Here is a 12,888-nt window from a genome sequence, read left to right on the forward strand (position 1 = left end):
CAGGGAGCTCAGCAGCCATTTGAAGGCTCCCAGTGCCTCATGTGGAAGGGGACCAGGAGCAGGAGCTGGCAGTCAGCCAGTAAATGCCTGTGGAAATCGCTGTGGAGCAACCGCCTTAAATAGGTTTCCCATCTGGGGCAGGCCAAGAAGTGATTTTGGATCCAGATTCTGGGTCTTGCTTTTCTTCCTGGGCGGAAAGAAAGGACTGGAGGGGAAATCAAAACTGCAAAGGAATATGAGCACAGAGATAGCATCTGAATGAGCAGGCCTTCTCCAACAGGTAGGAGACCAACATATGGGAAGTGTGAAGAGACAGGAAGCCTATTGCTCCTGTCACACCATCCCTGTCTAGACTGGGAACGGAGAAGGAAAGAAAGGGTGTTCCCTTAAAAAGGCGTAATAGAATGAGACATAAATCAAAAGTCAGCTCACTGGAGTGAATTAAGTTTGGCTGATGTGAACAGTGGGGTAGTGAAAACTTTTGGCTGGGTGCCCAAGGGAGGGGAGGAGAGGAGATAAGATATGAGGTAGGTGGTGAACAGGATGCAGAAGGATAGCAAAGTAAACAGGTTAGAGTCGATGCAACATTGGGCTCCGGGTCCTACTTTTCCTGCTCCAATGGCTTGGAAGCGTGCAACAGAGCTGACGAAACAGCCTGCAACAAAGAGACGGAGACACCAGGACCACTTTTCAGTTATAAGCTTTTTCTTTTTTAGAATTCAAGCTTACACAGTTATCTATGCCCACTATATTCATAATTACATTTTAATATCTGCATACAAAAGCTATGTAAAAATTATTTTCTTCCCCCAAATATACAAATTTTCTCTTTAGATAGTTTAAAACATTTGTGATCACAGATTTTTTTTTAATATATTTTAGGCTGAAAAAATATTACCAATCTAGCATAACTCTTAACACTGTTTGCAAAAAAATACATCATCCAAGGTACTTTGTTTTTTACCATACGGTGTAATGTTTGCCTTACCCTCAGGGCACGAAACCGATATAAAAAAATAAACCAAATAAGCAAAACCCACAAACCTCATAGACTAAGTAAGAAGTCCTCCCAACCAAATTCATAAAAACAAATAAACAACCCAAACCACCCTTCTCTTGAAAAAAATTCTGAATGACTAATTTGATGTATTCATGAACAAACTAAATCTGCAGAGTGCTAAGGAAGTAGGAAAAGAGAAAAAGAAATTACAGTATGTCAGCTAGTTCATGCCCTGATACTATCTTTACCAACATTAAATGTGTAATTAAATAAAGTGTCTTTTAATGTTTTACATTGTGCTCAGTAATTTACATAAATTTAATCTACACCTGGGTGATGATGTAGATTTACATTTGATTGTCTTGTGCATAAACAAGGTTAGCTTTTAAAGAAGGTAAACTGTGCAATGGACAGTCACGAACAACTTATTACCTGCACAATATTGCTTTTTGAAGGCGTCATCAGTCAATGTGGATATACACAAATAATGCATACTCTTTGCATTTGCTAACATCTATACGACACACTAAAACTTTGTGATAAGGCCAAACCTTTTTTTTTTTGTTTTTAATTTTAAAGCAAAAATATACCATAGTAAAAAAATGTGCTCACACTGTTTTGAGTCTTTAAGTGGAAAATAAATCTCTATCACACTAGAATAAAATTCTCTCTACAAAATTTAAATACGGATCACTTCATCGCTATATCAAAAGGAAACGTCTGGCAATCATTTCCAGATGATCACAATAACAAGACACATTAAGAGGTCCTGTCGCCTCTTCCTTTGAGAAAAGATAGATGTTGAACGCTTTCGATCGCTCTCACAGTGAGAGGAATACGTTCCTTGGTTGTGGATTTCCATTCTGTCAATGAAAAAGGTTTAGCCTTAGGAATGCTGGCTACATCTCAAAACCATAAGACTGATTTTTATAATTTATGATTCATGCAGCAAGAAGTCAATATGACACATACAGGTTAGAGTTCCATAGCATAAAAATACATCACTAGCAATGACATGCTCTGCTTGTGATCAACAGCCCTGTCTTGGCAGATTTCTGATATAAGTGGTCTTTCTGGACAGTTTTTTCCTCTTTCTCATGCCTGCCTCTGAAGAAGCAAGCAGTCTGCTCAAGAATGATTTTGGACCTTGGAGGTCTAACCCTAACATCTACATTTTGGCAGAACGTAAACAAAAATCATTATCACGCACTATATATGTCATTATAAATATCATAACTTAACTGAGATTACACATGAAATGAATATCTAAATGCACGTGTTACTCAGGGCAAAACCACGAACGGCGACAATCAGGTTTGACAGGGAGAATCTTCCACATAAGACCCACACATAGACCACAAAGCAAACATGAGAGTTATGTGGCACTATCAGAAATGAGACTCTGGACTGCACTGGGAAGTGCACGTTTGTTATTTCACTCAGAAGGCCAGTTACTACAAAGGGCGCTGACTGCAGTACCGATGTCTGCCACTCAGATGGTCAGTCCAGTGGCTCAATCCTACAGTAGCTTGAGACCACTGATATTTAAAAGCAAGTATGTCTTTGCAGAACTATGGCCAGTATCCACTGGTAAGAGTCTGCAAGAGCATCCTCATGTGATCTAGTTTTGCTCTCATGATCACAGAAATCAGGAGCCGTACTGAGGGAGTCAATGAAGTCACACAAAGTAAGACTGGAGATCAGAGGCCATTAGATGTCAGTACATCAAATCTGTCGAACTAAGAGCTTGGTCTTAGTTTTCAACTGATGAATACTATTAATCCCCTCTGTTGATCAGCGACAGACTCCAACTTAATTTAGAAAGCTACAAAAGTATGTTGACACATGTCCTTTCTGCTTAGAGCACAGCCGAACCTATCAAAGTTGCTTGCCTGATTCTAGGCACTTCAGTCCATCTGCAATCACCTAAGGAAGGAGGCCTGATTTTCTGAACCCTGATTAAGCACAACTCCCAACTGCATCAGCATCTTGGGAAGCCTGGCCATTAGCTTGGATGCCTAAATGCAGCTTACGTCCATTTATGCCAGCTGTTGTAAAACTTTGTAACTTGCCATGGTAGACCCTGGGGGACAAGTTCCTGTATGAGCAATGATTTTTACAGCAGCCAGTGTGCAAAGTGTTAATTCTCAGCATTGTCTCAAACTGCACTTCTGCCCGAGGTGTTTCAGGTTCTTTCATCTCTTGCTGCTTCCCCAGTCAATCCAGTAACTCTCACATTTTTTTCTAACCTCTGATCTTTATTTATTTTTTGATTAATGCAGTCCTGACAATCCCAAGTGTTCAAAAGCCAGTTATGAGGGCCCCAATAGTGATGAGCTAAGTCACTGTTGGGTAGTGACTTCCCACCTAAATAATTAACGATTAGGCTACTGACTTACTTTATTGCCCAAAAGATAAGAATTGTTGACCTTAATGACAGACTGAACCTCTCAAGCAGCAGCACAGCTCCAGGAACTGAAGCTCTGAAAAATACATGAAGCATCACAGACCTTGTAGTGAGATTATTGTGATACTGCTATGAGAAATGTGATGTTTTTTCTCCTGGGTCTCATCTGCAGCACAGTCAAAAGCCTGTACGCTAACAAAAGCTCACATTTAGCAAACAGGTCAGATGCTTCCGCCGGTTTCAGGAGGAACTCCAAGCTCAGATCTGTGGCAGAACAGAACTCCAAAAGACACGTGCATTTCTCTTTTCTTTGCAAGCCATTGCGGGTATAGAGGCAAGTAATGGATGAGCTGGGTTTTTGCTTTCCCTATATGCTATCAGTTCCCTACCAAGCCACCCCCAAATCAGATACCTAGCACTCTTGACTGACTATGGATGCTGCTCATCCGAGATTCTGCAGGGGTACAGGTGAGGTCATCACATTGTCTGGCCTCTTGTTCCAAAAAGCTAGAAAGTTTCTAACTCCTTGTCCCCAAGACACAGTGATCTACAAGGAATTCAGATAGAGACTGATGTTGTTAACACATATGCTTCAAGATGGAGCAAACACAGCCCACAACAGAGGTTCTTCGATGTCAGCAAATGTTTAAGAACAAATTTCCAATCGTCTGTCTTCCTTGCTACCTGACAAAAAAACCCTAAACACCCCATTGTGTTTTATGTTCTTACAAAATTATGGATACAACCCCCTAAGTGATAACATAAGTGCTCCCAACTTATCACAGGTGCATATGGTATCAAAGAACAGGGAAAACAAGACTCTAGATCCCTGAAAACATAGCCAATAGCACTCCAAATGCTTTATCAACGATGTAGGGAAAGAGGGGTGGAATGAATTTAACCCCTGACACACACATACTGTGTTCCACCTACAAGATAAGCTTTCCTGAATGTCATGTTTTCATGAGGGGATGAACACATAACATATGGGTTTAGATATGGGCCATGAGCTTTGAATGTCAGCACATCCACCCTAACAATGCCCTCTGACTTGCCAGGCAAATATATCAATAAATAGCAGAGAACGAAACTGGTACAAATGAACGTACAACACAAAAGAACATGGGGTATGAGGAAGTGCAAAATGCGTGAACTAAGTCTCTGGTTCCCAGGAAGAACAGAAGGATACTTTTGATGTATGATACAAATTCAGAGAATGGTTTAATATCAAGTTTATAAAACCCAGGGACAACACCCCTGAATGGAGATGGATGACAGAGAGGAACCTCTACCTATAATGCCCTCATCACTGGCCTCCAAACATTCCAGGACTGCGAGTACTGGCTTGCAGGTTTCAGCAGCAGGACATCCTGTCATTGCTCAGTTCAGTTCCTGCTAGTGCAGTTAGTGGAAATAAATTAAAGGAATCAAGAGAGAATCTAGCCAAACGAAACACATACAGACACCAAGGAGGGAGAACCTAGCTGATCAATGCACGTAAACGCACACACGCAGAGGAGAGGGTGAGAGGAGGAGAGAGAGAGAAAATAAAAATATGGAAATATGTTTAAGACATCTGCTGAAGATTTGTAATTATATATATATAAAATTATATATATACGTGCATATAAACTTTATATATATATATATATAAACCCAAAGATTACTGCCAAGCAACACTATTTGTATTACTGGGATAAAGCTGTACAGCCTTGAGTGTCATTAATAACACAGTTGGTTTCTGTCCCATCTGAAGGTCACCCTGTTATGTTTCGTTCTCCTTGTCCTCATTCTGTGAGCATTCATATCCCTGAATAACTCCGAGGAAAGCCTGCTGTCCTGACAGAGAGCCTTCTCCCTCAGAGTGATGAATTTTGCATGCACCTCAGAAAACGCAGACCTCTCCACTGTCAGGAAAAGCACCTCAGAAGATCAAATTCCCCTCCTTACTCCAACAGACCTTCCAGTGAAGTTACCTGGAGTTCAAACGTAGTAAGAACTGAAGGATCTTACATCCTTATACACATGGAAAAAAAATGAGTCAGTCCCTTCTAACACTCTGCATTATTTTAAGTACTTGATTTATGGGGCACAGTTAAACTGTATCTGCTGGAACAATCCTGAGATAATGACAGGATCATCATAATGATGAAGATCCTAGATCATAATGGTGATTGTTACAATAGAAACAACCATGAAGACCAGAAATTTCATCTCATGAATTGGTCAGCTGTGCCCTGCAAAATGAGGTAATACTAGACAGAATTGCCAGAGTCAAATTAACAATAGCTGTTTTAACTTGGAGACCAATTTATTTTCTGCCACTTCAATTTCTCTCCCATATTTTCCAAGCAATGATGTGTGTGAGCTGGTGACCACGCAAGTGCTGGTGAATGAGATTGGTCTGTTTGTATTTTCACTGTTAAGCTGTCAAAGCATTCACATCAAAGGACTGAAGAACAAATTGCAATAGTCACAAGTACCCGCATTAAAGGGTTGTTTTCATCCATGTGTATACAACTGCCCCCCCAGCAACCCCAAATGAAAACCCAAACAAAAACCCAGCCCCGCCTCAAGAAACAGAAGAGAACGAAAGAAGAAGAAAGAGAGGTGAGAAGAGCTAGGCAACGGGACGAAATGACAGCCAGTAGTGCGACGGGGGGGCGGAGAACCGCTCCAGTCTCTCTAATCCTCAAACACTTCCAGGAACAATGGAGGAAAGAGTTCTGTGGGGCACTCCACCTTCATGTGCAGGAAGCGGCTGGCATGGCAGGCTCCGATCATTCGCAGGTCTGTCACTTTCATCAGCAGTTTTGGCCAAAAGTGTGCAACATGGTGTTTTCTGTAATTAATGTAGTGTTCAAATGCGAGGAGGAAACCCTCTTGACACTTTTCTATCCTCTCAACGCAAACAAGGCCTGGGCGATCTGCAGATATAAAGAAGCAGAATTATCGTGATTAGTCATTTACTTCAACGAATTCCTGATCATAAATCCGGAAAAAAATAGGACAATTCTGTTGTTAGGAAAGAAAGGAGGGAAACCAAGGACAACTGGCTCTGCCACAAACAACTTCTTTGACCCTGGACACCTCACTTATCAGTACTATCCCTGTTAAAACAGGAAGTAATCCTTTTCTTCATCCTTTGCCTGCTTTGTCCATTTAGAGTATAGCTGCTCGGGAAGTGTTTCCTTACAGTGACTAGAGCAACAGATATTTGATCTCAACTAAGGTTTCTCTCTAAGTCTTACTGTAAAATAACTAATAGATAACAAAAAAAAAATAATCCTTGTCAGTTATCTAGATTACAGCTCTTTACCATCTGTTTCTCTACAGTCTGACCAATGCTTTGATCTACAGGTAAGCTGCAAAGGAAGCTGTTACAGAGCACCAAGGAACAACAAAGGCCAAAAGTTTGGCCGATTGTCTCTCAGCTGGCACCCAGATGAGCGCTGAAGAAGTTCCTTTCACAAGTCACTCTTAGGAGACATTTCTGGGAAAGCAGGTTCTCTGAACTGCCTTCTGAAACCCCAACTCATGTACCACTGTGTAGGGAACTAAAAAGAAATCAAAATGTTTTGCTTGGGAAGGTCAAGTGCTGTGTTGTGATTAATGTGGAAGCCTTCCTGTCTCAGACACAGTTAATGCTTGTAAATCACTGTCTGTGTATTGTTATTTAGTGCCCAATCTTCAAAGTGGTCTTAAAACAAAACCTTGCCAAATCTGCCACTGCCCAAGAATGGAATTTCCTCTTTGGGCTGGCAGTCAGTGGAAGCATATTTGAAAACATATTTGATCTGAGAAGGGAAGAAACTCTTTGGAAATCATATGAAATGGTCTGTGTTGCTTCTGTGTCACACCACCAAGAGACCAGCTGCAAATGGTCCCAGTCTGGGGAAACAGCACAGCTCTCAAATGCCCATTAGCAAGTGGTGGTGCCATTAAGAAAGAAAACAAGAAAACAAGTCAAACTAAGCATGAGACTGATGGAAACGTGTATGAACTGTACTTCCCACCCAGTGCATGACCGTAGCTAGGGGAAGAGGGAATGATTGTAAGGACAAGGGTAGCTAAATTATAAGTTTCTTGTTCAAACCAAATTGGCTCAGAACCAGATCTGATTTCTTTCTGATGAGCAGCCCTGCCTCCTCCCCAAGTACTAAACTGAGCACGGTGCTTTACCAAAGCCACTTTTATGTCCTTTTCTCTGAATACCTGAATTTTTTTTCCTAGTGCTCACCAAACTAGTTCCAAGCTGCAGTGGGATTTTGAGGAAGAACGTCTTCCACATTACTCCAGTCAGCGCTTCAAGATCTAACATACCCTACTTACTTTAAACAAGAAGTTTGTGACAAAGACTAAAGAGTTTCAAAACAGTTGGGGTCCCAATATGTTTCTGTTCTCACCTGATGACATGAGTAGAACAGCCTGAAGAAGGGCAACCTCGGTGTCATCCAGGTTAAATGAAGAGAGAGACATGCCCAGGTCAAAAATGGCATCAGACACTACGCCAAGACCCCCATTTTTCAGCTGGCCCCTTGTCACCGCCATCTCCCCATTTAGTGTTAAAGTCTCACTCTCGGGGTCATAGCGAACTGCTGCTCGGAGGGACATTATCTCCATACAGCAGCCTTTCAGAAGGATGATCTGGTCTTCACATGGCAGCTGCAGAAATTATAAACAGTAAAGAAAAAGATCTGTTTTTCAAACTGAGTTGGTTCTACAACTACAATAAACCTATGAGCATGAAGTTGCCATTCACACCCCGGGATACTAACTTGCACAGGGCAGCTACTTTCCAGCGTGCTGCTGACTGACTGGTTCCAGTGCAGCAGAGAAACCTCCAAAACTTGCATTCCTGCTTCCAGAAACTGCCAGCAGGTTAACATCCCCACACACCCTTAGGAAATCTAGTGATGACACAGCTGTAGGCAACTGGTCCTGAGCAAGATACTCAAAGCAAACCAAGCTGGTTCATATGTTGAGGTGAAGTGACCCAACTTGCAGAAGTGCTGCTCTCCGTGGGACCACTCAGTTTGTGGGAGCATTCTAAAGTTCAATAAACCTTAAGAACGTAGCTTTCTATTTTGCAGAATATTTCACAAAGTGTGAAGGGTGAAGCAGACCTGTCAGATGCCAGGTTGGCGGTAACATACATTATTGGTTTTGTCTCCCATCAGGGGTGGGTCTAACTGAGATGGCTGCAGTGGTCACTGTTTTCAGCTGTTAACCCTTCTCTCTTCTACTCCTGAGCTCCCTCAGCTTACAACTTAGCATAACAGAATAAACTATAATCGGGTCTTGTACACACCTCAGCCATCCCAGTTAAACTCACTTCCAGCCATGCTTATTTCTTACCTGACCAGAGGAAAAGAAAGACATTTGGGAGGGCCTGTAAGAGTGGGCTGCCTTTTAAATAAAAGGAATGAAATAAATTTGTATATCTAGAAGATACCTTAATCAGTGGGGCATATACTCTTAATTCTCACTGCCCATTTAAACAACAGAGAACTTACTAAGCTATATTTAGCCTAGTAAGGCTGATCTCCCTAGACTCCCTCCATTATTGCTGGACAGACAGAAAATGTATGGTATTGCTCTAGCTTTTATGCCGGTGCATAAGCCGTGATTTTCAGGGCACATGGCTAGACTTGTCTTTTCCACATGAAAAAGGTAAGCTGTCTGAATTGGTGGAGGTAGGTTCTGTACTTATGAAGTGTCACCAGGATGCAGACACATTGGCAGAGTGGGTTCTGTAAAGCACGTCTTTATGTTTTCATAGCTAATTCAATGATATCAAAAACCACCAAGACTATTTTGAGACTATCACTAAATGAACACGAAAGGGTAACATATTTGAAAAAGCAAGTCATTTCTACTGGCACTGAAAGGAGGCAAAGGTTTATCCATTTCTGAGTCATATAAAGTTATTATATTTACCTGATTTGTAATTCAAAATGAAAGAAAATCCCACCAACTATAGATTTACTTGGTAACTGTGTACTTGCAAAGCAAGTATATTGATTTGGTGTAAAATGATGTAGAGTGGACGCCAGACAGTTACTTAACACAAGTCGAAAGCAGTTGCCTGTTAGAGAAGAGTTTTAAGCACAAAGCCAGCCCCAGTCAGAAAAAGGAGTTGAATCATGCGGCTGTTTTTCCAGCAATGCCAACTTCAGGTGTAAAGTGTTTGATATACAAGAAAAATGACTCATCCCGTTCAGGGAAAATCACTTTCTCTGCAGATCATACTCAGGCTCAGCAGCAGCGTGTGCACATGCACATGCACATGCACAATGCCACTGTTTGGCTGCTGAGACCGAAGCAGGGAAAGAGAGTAAGAAATAAAACTAAAACTAAAGCAAAAAAAAAAAGGATGTGTGAAAGCAACTAGGAAACTGCAGAGAAAAATGGGACATGAGGGAAAGGAAGGGAAAAGGGAGAAGAAAAGAGAAATGAATAAAAAAGGACTAAGGAGAAGGAAGAATGGTGGAAGAGAAACAGAAAACTGTAGGGAAGATATTTCATGATGCTTCAGTTGTTTTATTAGTGAGCCATTAAACCAATGAGATTTTCTCTTCCTACTGAACCTTCTTAAAACTTCTTTTTGTCAGTGATCTGACTATGCCCATCCTTCACCTGCTTTCCTAATTCTGAAGGATACATGGGACACCTGTTTCATGGATGCCAAGCCTCAGGTTTTGTCTGCCAGTAGCAGCAATTATCAAAGACAGGGGGCCTGAACATCAGTTTTGCTCCCAGATACGGAGGTTTCAATGCTACCTGTGCTCATCATTTGAGTGTTGCTACCAGAGCACCTTCCGGGAGTGGGGGCAACAATGTGACTGATTATCTGCCACATGTTGTCCCTTCCTTCTCTCTCTGCAGGGAGAAAAAGCAAAAGGCAGGAACCTGAGGTGCTCACCTCTGCAGGACATGCTGCCAGCCAGCACACATGCAATGCAGCACCATGGAACTGAGCTGAGCTGTGCTACCTAGAACGGTATTTACAGAGCTTCACCCAGAGTGGAACCAGTGATGCCTGTGACACCTAAAGTCACATCCAGCTGATTAAATGCTCCTCAATCTTCATCTTCTAAGCAATGCAAGATGGAAACAACAGCAGAAGTGCTGAGAAGTAGATGAAGTTTTCCCTATGCTTTGATTACTCTGGGATTAGATTCTTGCTTTGAGGCATGTGCCAATGGATGCACACAAACTGGGCACTCCCAGTGCTTTGCTGGCTTGTGCATGTGTCCAAAGAAGAAAGAATGAAAGAAAAGTAGCTGAGAATATGTAAGTGGCCGTGGATGTTCCTTGCAGTGCCCCTCCTTCATAAAGATTTACTACACTCTCAACCTGTGCCTCTGTGGAAATTAAGAATCAAGATAATGTTTAAATGCTTTGCAGGTTCTATGGGAGAAAGGAGAGCTTTTTCTTATAAACAAAGCCACAGCCCACACACTGTTGCTTCTAAGAAAAAGATACAGGCTAAAACCCATAACTGAAATGAAGTGCCCCTTCAAAAAGGAGCAAACATTTGCCATTTTCTTTACGCTACAGCAGGAGCTATATGGCAACTTGGAGGAGAGCTGTCCTATACCTTTCTGTTCATGAGGAGTTGTCCCTCGCTTTGCCATCAGACCTTGCTGTATAGAGGTGTCAGGTTTATACAGCGGCTCAGCTGTAAACAAAGCCTGCCCCAGCCAAGCTGCATAACCTACAGAGGTCATGCCCAATGACGCCTTGACTTCTTCGTCCATGCTTCCTGCCTGGCTCTGACAGAAGTGGACCCATGGTAGCCAGGAGGGGTAGGAGACATCAGACGGGCACTGCAGGCTGCGTGTGCCTGGAGGAGCTTTCTAAATTGAAAAGACTACCTTGGTATATCACTGCAGCTCCCCACTGACAAACGCCGAATTAGAGGAGACAGACTCCCTCACATGCTGAATGCTGCAGGGGCCTCTTGATCTATGGATACATTCCTTGTACTTTAAAATCTTCATGCTTGGCCACTATTTCATGCTTTCTTGGCTGATGGAGCCAATGCTGAGGTTAGCCAGGGAGAGCTATTTACACTATGCCAACTATTGATATTTACCTCTTCTTGTTCTGTAGGTGCCAGAGGACATAAATAGCTCTCCTTGACTGACCTTAAAGAAAAGCTGCCAGCCACAGAAGAGTAAAATGCTATGGCTGCCTTAAACTTTCTTCCTGGCTGATGTTTAGTTATTAGGAGGAAACACTGTTCCCAAGTTAGGGAGCCTGATGAACTGATGGTCCATGGTCACTCCCATTTTCAATGTCATTCACTTGGCATTTCACCAGCAGAGTCAAGTGTTGCTCTGCAGCGTGGGTGAGCAGGCAGGCATCCTTCCATGGCTGGACTGGGGTTATTTCCATACCAAAACTCCCATGGTTGTGGATCCTAAGGGACTCACAATATTTTAAATTATTAAAATTATTACAATTATTAAGACTAAAATATTATTTCAGGCTGCAGTTCTGATAACATTTTTTAAGTTAGGAAAAAAAAATCATCAGCCATTGCACCTGGTCCTTCAATAAAAATGATACATTGGTATAAATGAAGTCAGCCTAGGGCCTCTGTACTCCTAATGTGCAACCAATTTGAGTCTATTTACTGTATATTATCCATGTGAGTATCTACCTGGAATGACAATCCATTACTTTTACAGACTCTTTTATGCACATCTTCCCCATTCAGGAAAAGCATGCCTAGGAAATACAATGAGGCAAGTACCATTCCTGGATAGGGATGCTTTCCTGAATTAGAAGAATTTGTTACTGTGTAGGTCCAACTCCCCAGTACTATACCTGCCAAGGAGCCAGAAAGCAGAGGGAACTGCGTGCTGGAAGATCTGATTACACATATCAAAGATGCTTCTGGGCAGTCTCTTTTTGTTCAATCGCTTTGTTCAAGGCCACCTCTAAAGACACATTTTAGTCCCTAATGAACCACGATTTCTAGATGAACAAAATCAGGATTTCAATAAGCACAGGAAAAAGAAAACTCATAAAAATCCAGATTATTCTAGTCCCACGTATTTTGAGCCTCTTAATTTTTCTGATTTTAAACATAGTGAATTTTTCAGTTCCATGCCAGGAATATGTTGAATAGTTTTTAACAACAGGCATATAAATGAGAGGTGCAAGGAAGTTTTCTTACCTCACAAAACATAGGCAACTTTTTGGCAAAATCCACCACTCTTGTAATCGCTGGTGTGATAATTTTTGTAAACTGGCTGAAGGCTTCTAAATCCACTTTCCCACCTTCTGGGGCATTAACTATTGGTGCCTGCCCAATATCTTCTGGCTAAGGATAAAACAAAGATATTTAAAGGAACAATCTATCTTAGATCAAGTATTTTATACTCTTAAAAAGTCGTGCTTGGAGACAGAAGATAGGTTAAAATAAAAAATATCACTATTCACTTTATAAGTAATGCCCATTATGCCA

The 12,888-nt window shown here is 41.7% G+C and overlaps 1 protein-coding gene across 9 annotated transcripts in view; it reads right to left on the reverse strand.

Annotated features, from left to right (window-relative positions):
* Positions 1 to 684: 684 nt before the first annotated feature.
* Positions 685 to 12,888, reverse strand: part of THRB (thyroid hormone receptor beta) — a 180,727-nt gene continuing 168,523 nt past the window's right edge. For all 9 annotated transcript variants that reach the window (XM_075083250.1, XM_075083245.1, XM_075083246.1 and 6 more), the window contains 3 exons: positions 12,598 to 12,744; positions 7,814 to 8,072; positions 685 to 6,334 (listed from right to left, as the gene is read on the reverse strand). In XM_075083250.1, coding sequence (XP_074939351.1) covers positions 6,093 to 6,334; positions 7,814 to 8,072; positions 12,598 to 12,744 — 648 coding nt within the window. In that variant the 3' untranslated portion in view covers positions 685 to 6,092. The remainder of the gene's footprint in view (positions 6,335 to 7,813; positions 8,073 to 12,597; positions 12,745 to 12,888) is intronic.

The sequence above is a fragment of the Phalacrocorax aristotelis genome, chromosome 2, assembly GCF_949628215.1.
Source record: "Phalacrocorax aristotelis chromosome 2, bGulAri2.1, whole genome shotgun sequence".
In the NCBI taxonomy this organism is placed as follows: Eukaryota; Metazoa; Chordata; class Aves; order Suliformes; family Phalacrocoracidae; genus Phalacrocorax; species Phalacrocorax aristotelis.